The sequence below is a fragment of the Lytechinus pictus genome, chromosome 2, assembly GCF_037042905.1.
Source record: "Lytechinus pictus isolate F3 Inbred chromosome 2, Lp3.0, whole genome shotgun sequence".
NCBI classification, from domain to species: Eukaryota; Metazoa; Echinodermata; class Echinoidea; order Temnopleuroida; family Toxopneustidae; genus Lytechinus; species Lytechinus pictus.
In genome coordinates this window covers 11264104-11278021 of record NC_087246.1, presented here as the reverse complement: position 1 = coordinate 11278021, position 13918 = coordinate 11264104, and the positions used below count along the sequence as shown (strand labels likewise).

Here is a 13918-nt window from a genome sequence, read left to right as displayed (position 1 = left end):
AATAAAGTTTTAGCAATTGCCCATGGGATTTATTTGTAAGATTGATTATACACAATAATCAATGCAACCAAATCATACAAATCAGCATCAAGGTAAATTGCAAAGCTTTATATTACAGGTCCTGGGGGCCGTTTCATAAAGCTGTTCGTAAGTTAAGAATGACTGGTGAACCTTTCTTACGTGCTAAACCATCGCCAATTCAATATACCATTTACCACAAGAAAGGATCAACAGTCGTTCTTAAAGGCGCTCTTAACTTACGAACAGCTTTATGAAACACCCACCTGGTAGGTAATTCATACAGCTGTTCATAAGTTACAAGTGACTTTACAAACGACTGATGATCCTTCTTAGGAACTACATCGAACATCAATTAAAATATGGTGTGTATAATATGAACAGCTTTATGAAACAACCACCAGGTGTGTAAAATGAACAAGAGAGATGAGATTGGCGTCAGTATAGGAAGTGAAGTGAATTACAGTAAAATGATTGAGATTGGAGTAGACTGAAAAGGTGCAATCAAGAGCTAAGGTAGCAAAAGGGAGAGGAAAAAAAGAAAAAGGGAGTGTGTATGTAAAATAGAGGCAAAGTGTGAGAGAGAGGGAAGGAGAGAGAAAAGGGGTTGAAAGAATTGAGTAAAAATTATATATGTGATACTTAAAACCAAAGTGAATAAAAGTAAAATCAGCAACACTGCAAAAGTACTTACATATTTTTTACAAAGTATTTATTACATCGTAAAATAAAAACATTCATGACTTCACAACATTTTGAATCAAAGAGAGATGGTATATCGATACAGTCACACAAATGCAGATACAATATCCATTTGTAAGGGTAAGGGTTTTATTAGTTGGTTATCTTGAATTGCTTGTCTGGTTAGATATCTTTAGATGGCTGCTTATGGAGACAGGCAGGACTGTATATAAAGTGTAAAGGGATTTACAGGATCTTGTAGTTGGGTTAAGAAAATAGTGCAATTGACAAATTAAAACTTGGGCTGATAAGAACAATTATGCAACAACAAACTTGGGTATATGTGTGTATTTAAGAAGAGGTGATCTTTAATTCTTGAATACTACAAAACCCAAAATAATGGAAATGCTGGAACCACATTATGAATTAATATACAAAGGTGCATTCATTTTGGAAACCAATTCTTATTTTACTAAGATTTCAAAGCAATTCATTTTTATGCTGGTCAATAGCAAGAAAATGGAATACCGTGAAGTTTATTTCCCAACTTCATGAATAAACATTCAAACAGGAGGTGAAATGTGGTTTGAAATACTAGTCATTTGGCCCAAGATCCTGGTTGTGATCTCATGAGTAACTCCAATGAGAGATCCATATTCCATTCCAGGAAAGGCTCAGGTCTATAATCCGGGGGGAGTCAAAATTGACTGTTATACACTGCACTCATTTAATGTGTGGGATCTATCCATGATTTGGCAAATGTATCTTTATATCAAAAGTAAATAACTGACACCAGTTGAATCAAATCCAGATCAAGACTGTTTGCTACTAGAACAATAACCTGTTACCTGTGTTCTAACTATGGAAAGAAACGAAGACATCTCTCTATAATTATAAAGCAGTGGCCTGTTTCATAACTTTTCCTGGGGAACTACATGTACATTGGAAGCCGTAATTCTGATTGGATGCTGAGCTCAGTATAATAGTAAATTCTTCATGAAACATTATACACAAATTGTTATTCTATGCAATCATTGTAGAGAAAACATATATATGTCATTCCCCAAGACAGTTTATAATACTTTAAGTGCAAAAAAATGTGATGAACAAGACCTCTGTTACTATGAATCGATGTCAAATTTGGCCATGATGACACTTGATGAACCTCTGTGAGCTGGGCTACAGATGTATGTCTGCTTCATAGAGAAAGATTGACATCAGACTTAACAACATAGAACATTTTCAAAAGCTGCCCAAGTACATCAGTAGCTGATGCTCATTCACATTTCCCAAACAATACTCCAGAATGTCCTTATGAGCAACACCATTCTTGCCACGAACTGATTTCAAGGTGAAAGCCATCTTCATTGGTCCTAACAGCTTCATGCTGCTCTTATAATAAATCTTACAAGTCAGACTCCAGTTCATTCATCCATCCATCACTCAAGTATTTTCACAACAATGTACAAAAAGTACTGTCCAGCAGTTCATAGATTGTGAAGATATGACTGAAACACTCCTTCAGTCCTGTATATCTCTCTTGTCTCTGACAGCTGCCTGTAAATCAAAAAGAGAAAATGACATTTAGTTTTTATAGAAATTGACTAGTACCAGACACACATAGAAATCAACCTGACATTTCTTTCAAGTTATAAATACCCTGATGATTGGTTAGTAGTTCTTGAAGGATTTTCATTTGGGGAATTTCTGATCTGGAGAGACCTGCCTTATAGGGAGATCTCATTCGGGATAAGATGGGGAAGTGTTCAAAGAGAATCTCATTTCTTGTAATGTCATGTTCTAATCAACCCAACATGTTTCAAGACAATTCTCCCAAATAAGATTTCCACATCAAATTCTCTTTGAACACTACCCCATATCATTTAGAAAATAACCCTTCATCATAAAGTATTTAGTATGTACTACACGAGAAATTGGATAAAGAATGTACAGTGAAAGGTACCAAAATATATTTTCATTAAAAAATATGGATTATTGGGTTGAATATTAATTTCTCTACAATATTACAACACAAAAATTTTTCATTCCAATTAACCAATCAAAATTTATAGTGAGTTGAATAAGGAGAACATTGCAAAACCCCTCATAAGGTGATACCTTAAAATTATTGTAGTGCAGGGGTAATGACATCTGCGGCGGGCAGAGAGAGTCAATAATAAAGCAATATTGACTGGCCTCGGGGCGATACGACATGTATCGCCCAACCTAGATTTATATTGCCCAAGTCGCAGACGAGGATGATATCAATACAGTGCGTATCAAAAAAAGTTTACACTTAGAAAAAATCCTGTAAAATTATACATTTGTAATATCCTGAAGATTTTTCCACATTGTAACATTGGTACAGATCCATTTAAGCAAATGACGATATAATAATAATAATAATAATCCGTTTTTTATATAGCGCTTAATACATCGGAACGACATGTCTAAGCGCTTTACAGATATATTATTACCCTGGTCATCGGATTCAATCATTCATTCCCGCACACAATGTGTGCACATCCTCCACTCCCTGGGGAGTATTCCAGTCAGTTGCCGGTGAGGCGCACACAGTACTGGACAAGCTACAATGACTTTCACATCCTACCGGGTACCCATTTTAGCACCTGGGTCAAGAGTGGCAAAGTGTGGATTAACGCCTTGCCAAAGGACGCCAGACTGCGGTGGGATTCGAACACTGGACCCTCTGTTTACAAATCGAGAGTCAGAACCACTACACCAACTGTCGAAAAATATTTCCGCTTGAGTGAACACCACTTACTTTTGAAAAGTTAGTGAAAAATTATTTGCGCAGAACTTTGAAATAGTTATGCGAATAAAAGTAGACCTTAATCATGAAGAACAAGTTGAATTTATCTATTAAACTTGATTTGAAGATATCTTTTACCTTTTAAAACTTTTTTCCTTGCCCAAAACACTTCGAAGAGTGCATTGTGCTCCATCCCACTCCCCCACACACTGAGGCAATCGTGACGATATTTGCTTTACACTGAGCTGTGATTTACATGAAATGGCTTAGGCTTGATTTTCATTTTGTTAATCATTGTAAAGCTTGGAAAAGGTGTGGAGAAACAAGTATTAAATAAAAATGAAATGTAAACCCACTATAAATGATAAAAACTTAGTGAAGAAATGCTAGAGATGTCTGATATAAACTTTTGTTCAGATTTAGTTATGTCCTCAGATCCAGCTGGCACAAAAAGGGTAAAGGTTGTGCTTACTAAGTGTTGAAATTTCAATTTGGGTGGCAAAATTGTTACAAAATGCTTGAATGTATCCGTCTAATTTCTATTGACTAAAAGTGCAAAGGAAATGTATGAGAAATGTTTCGCAGGGTAAATTTGATTTCGCCCTTTCTCCTTGACACTGCGTGAAAACGAGCATTTCTGCGCAAACAGATTTCTGCGAGCTTTACAAAAATGGACAGTGCTCACTCAAGTGTAATATTCTGTCAAAACTTTTACTTGCATTGGATAGATGAGACCCAAACCTAAGATTATATGTGAAAAAATTACCCACATGTTGTATATTTTTTAATTCCCAGGGCTTTTTCAAAGTGTAAACTTTTTTATGATACGCACTGTATAGTGAGGGCCATATATGTCCTATTTTGCCCCCAGGCCAGTCAATATTGCTATTATTAACCAAATCAGACATCTAGAGCAAAAATTGTTAAATTTAGATATTTTACAGCTTAAGAATGGGAATTTGTTTTGTCATGTTGAGCAGACTGGGCCTCTGAACTTTACCATTGTGACGTAATTGAAATGACGCGCCCCTGGCCTGGGAGCGCAGTATCCAGCGTTGTGGTCTCAACTTGATTAACATTGTGACGTATAGCACTGCGCGGTTCAAGGACGCGTATAAAAACGCGTAGAATACCCGAATGTTAGCTCTGCCTTATTGCCCGCTACATTTCCATGCATTTTCTCATTGACTTTCCTGAGTGGGCAATGTTATGATTGGGAAATCATAGTAATACTAAAGTGAAAGGACTTTAGTTAATTTCTGTGAAACTTCTTTGTGTGAGACATCACAAGATGATGACTCAGGTAACCACACATTCCAATGAGATGAAGTACTCTGTACTACACTCTCTATCCATGCTAAAATGAAAGTTAATTGTACAAATGAATTTAGTTCCAATAAAGTAGTCAAACTATACACACGTGTCTCTCAAGCCTCCTAAATATTGTGTAACTGGAACCCTACATGGTGTCAGAAGTTAAAAAACTGACTGTTATCTAGTGAAAATGGATGGCATGCGACCACCAGAAGCCTTTTCTCTACAGGGCAACATCACAGATAACTGGAAGAGGTGGAAACAGCGTTTTGAGCTGTATTTAACAGCTAGTGGACTTGACAAAAAGGACTCAAAAGTACAAACAGCGACACTGCTTCACATTATTGGTGAAGAGGCGTTAGAAATTTACAACACATTTTCTTTCGAGCAGGTAATTTCATCGTCAGGACAACCTGTAGCACCGACATTAAAAGACTTGCTGGAGAAATTCACTGTACATTTTGAGCCACAGTCCAACGTGACTTTTGAGAGACATGTATTCAACACAAGATTTCAACACGAAAACGAGTCATTTGACCAGTTCGTCACAGACTTGAAGAAAAAAGCTAAATCATGTAAGTTTGAGCATCTTCGAGACAGTCTGATAAAAGACAGAATTGTTGTTGGAATTCGTGATGATGGTACCAGAGCACGACTACTCAGAGAAAAAGACTTGTCTTTGGAGAAAGCAATAGACATTTGCAAGGCAACTGAGATAACTTCGCAACACATTGCAGAGCTGAAGCCCAAACAGAACATTCATGCAATGCAGGCGACATCGATGAATAGGAAGACATGCCCGAAGTGTGGAAATAAGCATCCACCCAAAAAATGCCCTGCATATGGCAAAGAATGCCATACCTGCAAAAGGAAAAACCATTTCAGCTCCATGTGTAGAGATCGGGATCGAGATAATGACAGAGACCGATTATCAAGGAAGGTTCCATTTGGAGGACAAACTCGCAACAAAAAGGGTCATCGCCCCAGCAAAAGAGGGATCCATGACATCAAACAGGACAGTGAATACAGTGATGCCGACAGTGAAGAGTTCCACGTCGACGCCATCAATGGAGTCCAGCAGAAAGAGGAGAAATCGAAAAAAGAATGGTATGTCAATCTCACATTTCTTTCTGACAAAAACAGGCATAAAGAAAAAGCAACAACCAAAAGTGCTCAATTCAAAATTGATACAGGTGCTCAATGCAATATACTGGCTGCTAAGGCTTATAGAAATTTAGGGATGCCAAAAATTTGCAAGTCAAAAGCAAGATTGATGTCATATACAGAACACGTTGAAAAATCACATTTGGGAAAATGTACCCTAACATGTGTGAGGAAGAACAAATTCCATAACATTGAGTTTGAGGTGATTGATAGAGATGCCCAATCCATACTTGGACTTGAGTCATCTGAATTACTAGGCTTTGTAAAGAGGGCAGATTCAATCAAAGATGATAATTTGGCAAACCAATACACAGACGTGTTTGAAGGCCTTGGATGTATGGGAGAACCACAGCATTTAGATGTTGATAAATCAATCAGTCCAACAATCCATCCTCCAAGGAAAGTCCCAGTAGCAATAAAACAAGGTGTGAAAAATGAGCTCAATAGAATGGAAGAAATGGGTGTGATAGTAAAGCAAACAGAACCAACACAGTGGGTAAGTTCGATGGTCACAGTAGCAAAGAAAGGGAAAAATAAGGTAAGAATATGCCTAGACCCTAGGGACTTAAATAAAGCAATAAAAAGACCACACTACCCGATGAAGACAATTGATGACATTACTGATAATCTAGCCGGCGCACAGATCTTTAGTACATTAGATGCTAATTGCGGTTTCTGGCAGATTCCTCTTGATGATGAGAGTTCAAAACTTCTCACATTTAATACGCCCTACGGCAGATATAGATTTCTTAGATTACCATTTGGAATCAACTCTGCCAGTGAGATATTTCAAAGAATTATGACCGATATGTTTAGCGACATAGAAGGTGTAGAGGTTCTGGTAGATGACATTCTAATATATGGCCCCTCAGAAAGTGTCCATGATCAAAGGTTGAAGCAAGTACTAGAAAGGTGCAGAGAAAAATGCATCAAACTCAACCCAGACAAGTGCCATATCAGGCAAACACAGGTCACATACATGGGACACATAGTATCTACAGAAGGACTAAAACCAGACCCAAAGAAAATAGAGGCAATCACAAAGATGCCTACCCCACAGAGTAAAAAGGGTGTTCAACAATTCCTAGGAATGGTAAACTACTTGGGCAAGTTTATCCCTAACTTGACAGAGAAATCAGCACCAATTAGAGTACTGCTAGAAAGAGATGTGGCATGGCACTGGGATGACAAAAAAGAAGCAAGTTTCAAAGCGCTTAAAGAAGCGGTAACAAATGCTCCAGTGTTAAAGTACTACGATGTAAGTAAACCAGTCAAGTTAAGCGTAGATGCATCGCAAGCAGGCACGGGCGCAGTCCTACTACAAAATGGACATCCAGTGGCATATGCGTCAAAAGCATTTACCGATGCTCAGACACGATATGCCCAAATTGAGAAGGAGCTAGCCGCGATTGTATTTGGTTGTAAGAAATTTCACCAATATATATTTGGACGCACAGTGGATGTAGAAACGGATCATAAACCACTTGAAACGATATTCAAGAAACCACTGCATGCTTCCCCACCGCGACTCCAAAAAATGCTCCTCAATCTGCAAAAATATGATCTGCGCGTAACATATGAAAAGGGCGTCAACCTTTTCATATCCGACTGCCTCAGTAGAAATTTCCTAGCCAATCAAAGTGATGATGTTGATGTGGAAGAGATACCCATATGCATCATTGACAAACTTCCCATCGCAGACGAACGAATGAAAGAAATAAAAGATGAAACTAAAAAGGATGAAACGCTACAAAAGCTCCGTAAAGCAATCCTAACTGGATGGCCAAATGAAAAAAGGGAAGTCAGTGAAGAAATTCGACAATACTGGGAGTATAGAGAACTACTAACAGTAGAACATGAATTAATATGCAAAGATGCGCGAGTGATAATACCAAAATCACTTCGAAAAAAGATGATCGGAAAAGTACATGGTCATGCACACCAAGGAATAGAAAAGACTAAGAAATTGGCACGCGACATCATGTACTGGCACGGCATGTCAGCGCAAATTGCAGATATAGTTGCTTCATGTGAAATATGCAACACATATAAGCAAAACAATGCAAATGAACCAATGATTGGTCACACAAAACCAGACCAACCATGGCAAAAAGTAGGCTCAGATATCTTAGAATTAAATGGAAAGTACCATTTAATACTGGTAGACTATTACTCTAGTTTCTTTGAACTTTGCGAACTAAAAAACATGACAACATCAACAGTCATAAAGCAGTGCAAAGAGCATTTTGCTAGATACGGGATACCGAACGAATTCGTATCAGATAATGGACCATGTTATGCTTCGAACGAATTTAAGAAATTCAGCCAGGAGTATAAATTCAAACATGTAACTAGCTCCCCTGGATATCCCAAATCCAATGGGAAAGCTGAAAGCGCTGTCAAAATAGCAAAAAATTTGCTGCGCAAATCTAGCGATATACATCTAGCATTGCTGCAATATCGCAACACACCGTTGGAAGGTTTAGACGCTTCTCCTGCCCAACTACTAATGGGACGAAGGACGAGAACACCCCTACCAACAAACAAGAGGTTATTAAAACCTAAAACGCAACAGAACATCAACACAAAGCTCAAGAAACAACAAGAGAAACAGAAAATGTACTATGACAGAGCAACACATTCTCTCCCCAACCTGGTTATTGGAGATGTTGTTAGGATGCGAAGTACAAGAAATCCTAAAATTTGGCAAAAAGCAATCGTTGTGAGGATTTGTAAAGAGCCACGCTCATACATTGTACAAGCTGAAGGCGTAGACTACCGTCGAAATCGTAAAGATCTCAACAAAACAAAAGAAAGTCTGAATCCATTACATCAAAATGATGAATACAATAATCAGACTCAAACTCCTCATGACAACCTACCAAATACCCCTCAAAACACATCTCAATGCACAACCCAGCATAAGCAAGGTTACACTACCAAATATGGCAGACATATCAAACCACCAGAGAGATATGGGACATAAACTAAAAAAAAAAAAAAACATGAAGAGAGAAGGGAAAGTAAATTGATTAAAATCATTCAATGAAAGTTTAAGTTCAGCCTGACCCAGCCAAGTTGAGCATTGTTTACTTTGCAGTTCTTAATATTTTATGTAATGTAGTATTAGACTATTATTATTTTATTTCTTATTTTGGAAATTATTTTGTTGTAAAAATAATGCCTAAATATGTCAAGAAGGAAGTATGAGTATGACATATTATTATTATCTGAAAAGTTAAATGGACACTGAATTCAGCCATGAAGAACCCTATGGACGATATACAGAAGAAATTTGAACAATAAATATTAAGAAGAATAAATTGGACTCTGATTAACAAATTCTATCTCATGATAAATGTATGCATGTTTATGTTTTACCAATGATATGTTTATATAATTCTTTATTATTATATTGAAGAATAATCTTCTATGTATGCTCTTTTATGCATCCTGAGTCTACAATCATACAAAATCAAATCTGTTGAAATGAAATGAAATTTTAATAATCACAGCATCAAATTTCTTTGAAGAAGATTTAACAAATCGTTTCTAAAAATCTTATTGATAATTCTGAATTTTTTAGTTGTGAAAATTCATAACTGAAAAGGGGGATGTTATGATTGGGAAATCATAGTAATACTAAAGTGAAAGGACTTTAGTTAATTTCTGTGAAACTTCTTTGTGTGAGACATCACAAGATGATGACTCAGGTAACCACACATTCCAATGAGATGAAGTACTCTGTACTACACTCTCTATCCATGCTAAAATGAAAGTTAATTGTACAAATGAATTTAGTTCCAATAAAGTAGTCAAACTATACACACGTGTCTCTCAAGCCTCCTAAATATTGTGTAACTGGAACCCTACAGGCAATAAATTGGGTCAGTGGATAAACAACTGGAAACTTATTGTCCGACCATTTGATCAGTCATGAGCAAGCAATAATGTATTAAAGTTGCCCTGCTCAGATGTCTTATACGGTTAATAATACAAAATGACCCATTCAAAAGATTTAATATTTTAAGTATTATTCTTCAAAGAAAAGCAGCTTGATATTCACACTCACATTGAACCTCTCTTCTAAGAGTGAGATTTCTGAGATGAGATCAGTAATGGCATTAGTGAAGGCTTCTTGAGGGCTGTAGTCGGGTGTGGTCTGTACCCTTAGGATGAACTTGTGTTCCAGTGGGTGAGGAACCTTGTATCCTGCAAACAAGACTTGAGGATCCTTTAGTAGCTGGCTGTATGGAGAAAATACAAATATAGAAGGGAATCTTATTATACTGTACATCAATAAAGACTGCTGCACCAATTTGATAAGTTCTAGAAGGCCCATTTATTTTGTTAATGAAATTCAATTTTTATTATTATTAATATTATTTTTTGCTCAACTGGTCTCTTTATTTAGTTGCCAATGTGTATATTTAGAAGAGCACTGTGTGAAGCACTTTGTAACCCCAACGGAATAGAATGAGTGTCCTGCAAAAGATACCATATTACTCACGTTCAAGTGTATCTACTTGAAATTCTATCATAGAACAAGAGTGTCGCTGAGGTGAGCACATAATACGCCCGCCTGTATTACGGAAAATGGAGTTATTGGTCAAGCGAGAAAAGTGGAAGGTGGCAACTTCACCTTTGACCTTCTGACCTTAAAAATCAATAGACTTCCTGGGATCCATGCTAGTATCATACATACCAAATTATATGAGCCTAGGTTATAAAGTTTAACTTAAGTTATCACGTTTACAAGGACTGCAGAAGGGTAAGATGAAAATATGTCATTGTGACCTTGACCTTTTGACCTCAAAATCAATAGGCTTCCTTGGATCCAGGACGGGTGTATAAAAATCTCTTCATAATAAAAAATAATCAAATTCAATGACACATTAAAATGTCTAACACACAGTACACTTACATTTAAATCTCCTGAATCACACCCAGATTTGTCCTTTGTAACCATGCCAATCATATAGTCCTATTTGTGATTGATATTTTTTAGCACTCTGAAATGATATTCTATGGATGTCTGTTGTAAGCTAGGTGAGGTTGATTAGGGCCCTGTTGCAGAAAAGTAAATATTATAGTCACTTTGCCATCCAATGGTAACTGCCGTGGTAATGATGCTCATCAGCCAATCAGAATCAAGGGTTCTATGAAAGATACCATTGGATGGCACAGTTACCATTAATAGTAACTTTTATGCAACAGGGCCCTGGATGCTGAATTCTTATACTTACGCTCTAAGCATGTTGCCCAGCGTGTGATCCTCTTTGTTGACTGTGAAGATAGCTGCATTAGGAACCTTGGTGTCTTTCTCAATAATGATCCTGATAAAGTTTATTTATTGATAAATAATTAAAAAGTTAATTCTTTGACTAAAATCTGTCATTTTTTAGCTCAAATTCAAGGGAGCAATCATTAAAATTAAAAAAAAATCATACTTTCTACTTTTATGTATGTGTATGCATTGCATTCCATTGTACTTTCTTGAATTTGAGTAGGAACAATCAAGATACAACACAAACAAGGAAACATGTCATGGGGGACTCAGAAATTTATGTCAATTTTTTTTTAGTTTTACAAAATGATCACATGATCAACAACAGTCTTGGTAAATTGCTCCAGTCTAGACAACTTTATGTTCATTAGATCTAATATCTTTCTTATTTTGTAAAATATGGAGGACAAAAGAATTGATGCTCAAGTTGATGTGTGCCTACAATAATAATTTAAAAAATTAAAAAACAGTGCATCACTGCATGTAAAATTTTCCGACAATGCACTGTCAATGACAAAATTGACAGACACACACATCAAGGGCCAATTGTACGAAAGGGTCTTTCCAAGGACCATCTTTTGTGTCGCCCATCTTTTATGATGCGCTGTATGCGGGATATTTCTGAAATTCATGATAAACATATAAATTAGCTAGCTTTAAAATCAATTTTCATGACATATCATATAATTTCATTTAAACAATGAGCTTGTTTACTTTAACGGATGAAAAAAAATATGTTTGCAGATAATTTATTTAAAATGCGTTAACATGGCGCATCAAGACACGAAAGACGGTTCTTGCAAAGACCCTTTCGTTCAATTGGCTCCTGTTAACTACAGTACCCGGTACTGCGGTACAACCCCATCACACTTATTACGAATCAAGCAGAATCAGCCGGAATTAAATTACTATTGTTCGACCACAAAGTGGTCAAGTATTAGAAAAAAAAAATACATAGAATGCATTAAGAATGTACTCTGATTACCGTTTCCACTTTGAACGCACCTCAAAATTTTTTAACATGACCTAAACGTTTTGAGCGCCCACAAGAACTGGCCCGAATATTTCGAATGCAAATATAAAACAGAATTTTTAGAATGCCCCTCAAATATCCAAGAACGCAGCACAAATTTTAAACCTGAGTCCATTGAGGCTCATTTCTACTCTAGTGTGACTAGTGTATAATGAGTCGCCTGGTAAATTTTACCTTATTAGAACTCCAGTTGGGTTAATTCGAACCCCCTCCCATAATTTTTCTTTATTTTTTATCTTTAAATTCATTCCAGCTGATTCTGCTTGATTCCTAATAAGTGTGATGGGGGCCAAGTTACAGTAGATGCGCTGGTCAGAAAATTGGCATCGTCCCAGTTTACAGGGACTGTCTCAGTTTTCAAAGTTTTTTCCACTCAAGAAATCTATGAAAGATCATTCACCTGTCAAGTGCTGACATCAATTGATTGAGCTAGTCAATGTAAACATGAGATTTTATAACAAGATTATTGGAAGATGGCAAGTCTAGGGACAGTGATTTTCCGCGATCGCGGAAAACGGACGGAATTCACAGAAAGGGCCTTTTGAAACGGAAAGTGGCATTTCAAACGGAAAATCACGGAAAACGTATTTTACCTCAAAATACACAGAATAGCAACAGAAATTACTCCAAAATCACAACAAAATGAGAATATTAAATGGCCCAAAACCCCCAGAAAACACGATCTCACTTCGCTACTATCATGACAATTCACACATCGTGACTGCACTCGACATCAGCACACTCGATTGTACCCCGCACCGTAGCCGTACCCGGCCGGCCGGGTTGGGCTTCACATGCACACATATCGTTCAACTACATGTACACGGTCGTGTGTTGCTGCCCTCTACGTTTGAAGATGTAACAGCACGATATCGTGGTATTAAAATCCAAGATGGCGGATTGACAAAAGCCGTTGACTGATGATAACGATGTCCAAAAACCCCCCAAATTATCGATGAAATATCATTTCACCGTGAAATAATGCTAATAATATGAAAGGTGAGGATGTATACATGCAAAATGGGTGTGTAAAAATATTTTATGCACCCGCATAGATCCGATTAGAACGGATTTTATTGTGTTGTTGGTACAGTAGCAGATACTAATTTTGACCAGTGCGAGTGTGCGTGTTGTGATTTTGCTATTCAATGTGTAAACGGAATTGTCAGTTTTCAGTGTGTACAAAGTCAATGGGGAAACGGAATTTCCGTTTTCTGACATGCTGAAACAGAATTTGAGATTTTCTGAAACGGAAAAGGCAATTTTTTTAAACGGAAAATCACTGTCCCTACAAGTCGTGAAAAAAGACAGTGAACTGGGGGGAATTAATTAAGGTCACTGAAATCTATTTTTACAATTTTAGCGCTCTCAATCCCTGTAATTGCCATCTATGTCCCGCAAGGTGAAAAAAAAACTGTCCCCATAAACAAGGACAATCTCAATTTCTCAAGCGTCGCGTAACGTTGGGGAAGTACAATTAGAAACAAGATGGCGGCGTAAACATCGGGCAAGTCTCTTCCGTCTTTTCACAATATTTTTTCATTTTTTTGATGAATTCTTGTTTTAAAATTAACAACGACAGCGTAGAAATGTCGGAAATGAAGTTTTATCCCATGTACATGATTTAGAGCTAGATCTTTTAGAAGCC

General features: G+C 37.0%; 1 protein-coding gene across 1 annotated transcript; it reads right to left on the bottom strand.

Annotated features, from left to right (window-relative positions):
* Nucleotides 1–713: 713 nt before the first annotated feature.
* Nucleotides 714–12395, bottom strand: LOC129254834 (DNA-directed RNA polymerase II subunit RPB11-a-like). Its single transcript, XM_064106205.1, has 4 exons — nucleotides 12376–12395; nucleotides 11197–11286; nucleotides 10023–10197; nucleotides 714–2256 (listed from the first exon to the last, which is right to left on the bottom strand). The coding sequence occupies exons 1-4, from the start codon at nucleotides 12393–12395 to the stop codon at nucleotides 2221–2223; spliced, it is 321 nt and encodes a 106-aa protein (XP_063962275.1). The 3' UTR covers nucleotides 714–2220.
* Between the last annotated feature and the right edge of the window lie 1523 nt (nucleotides 12396–13918).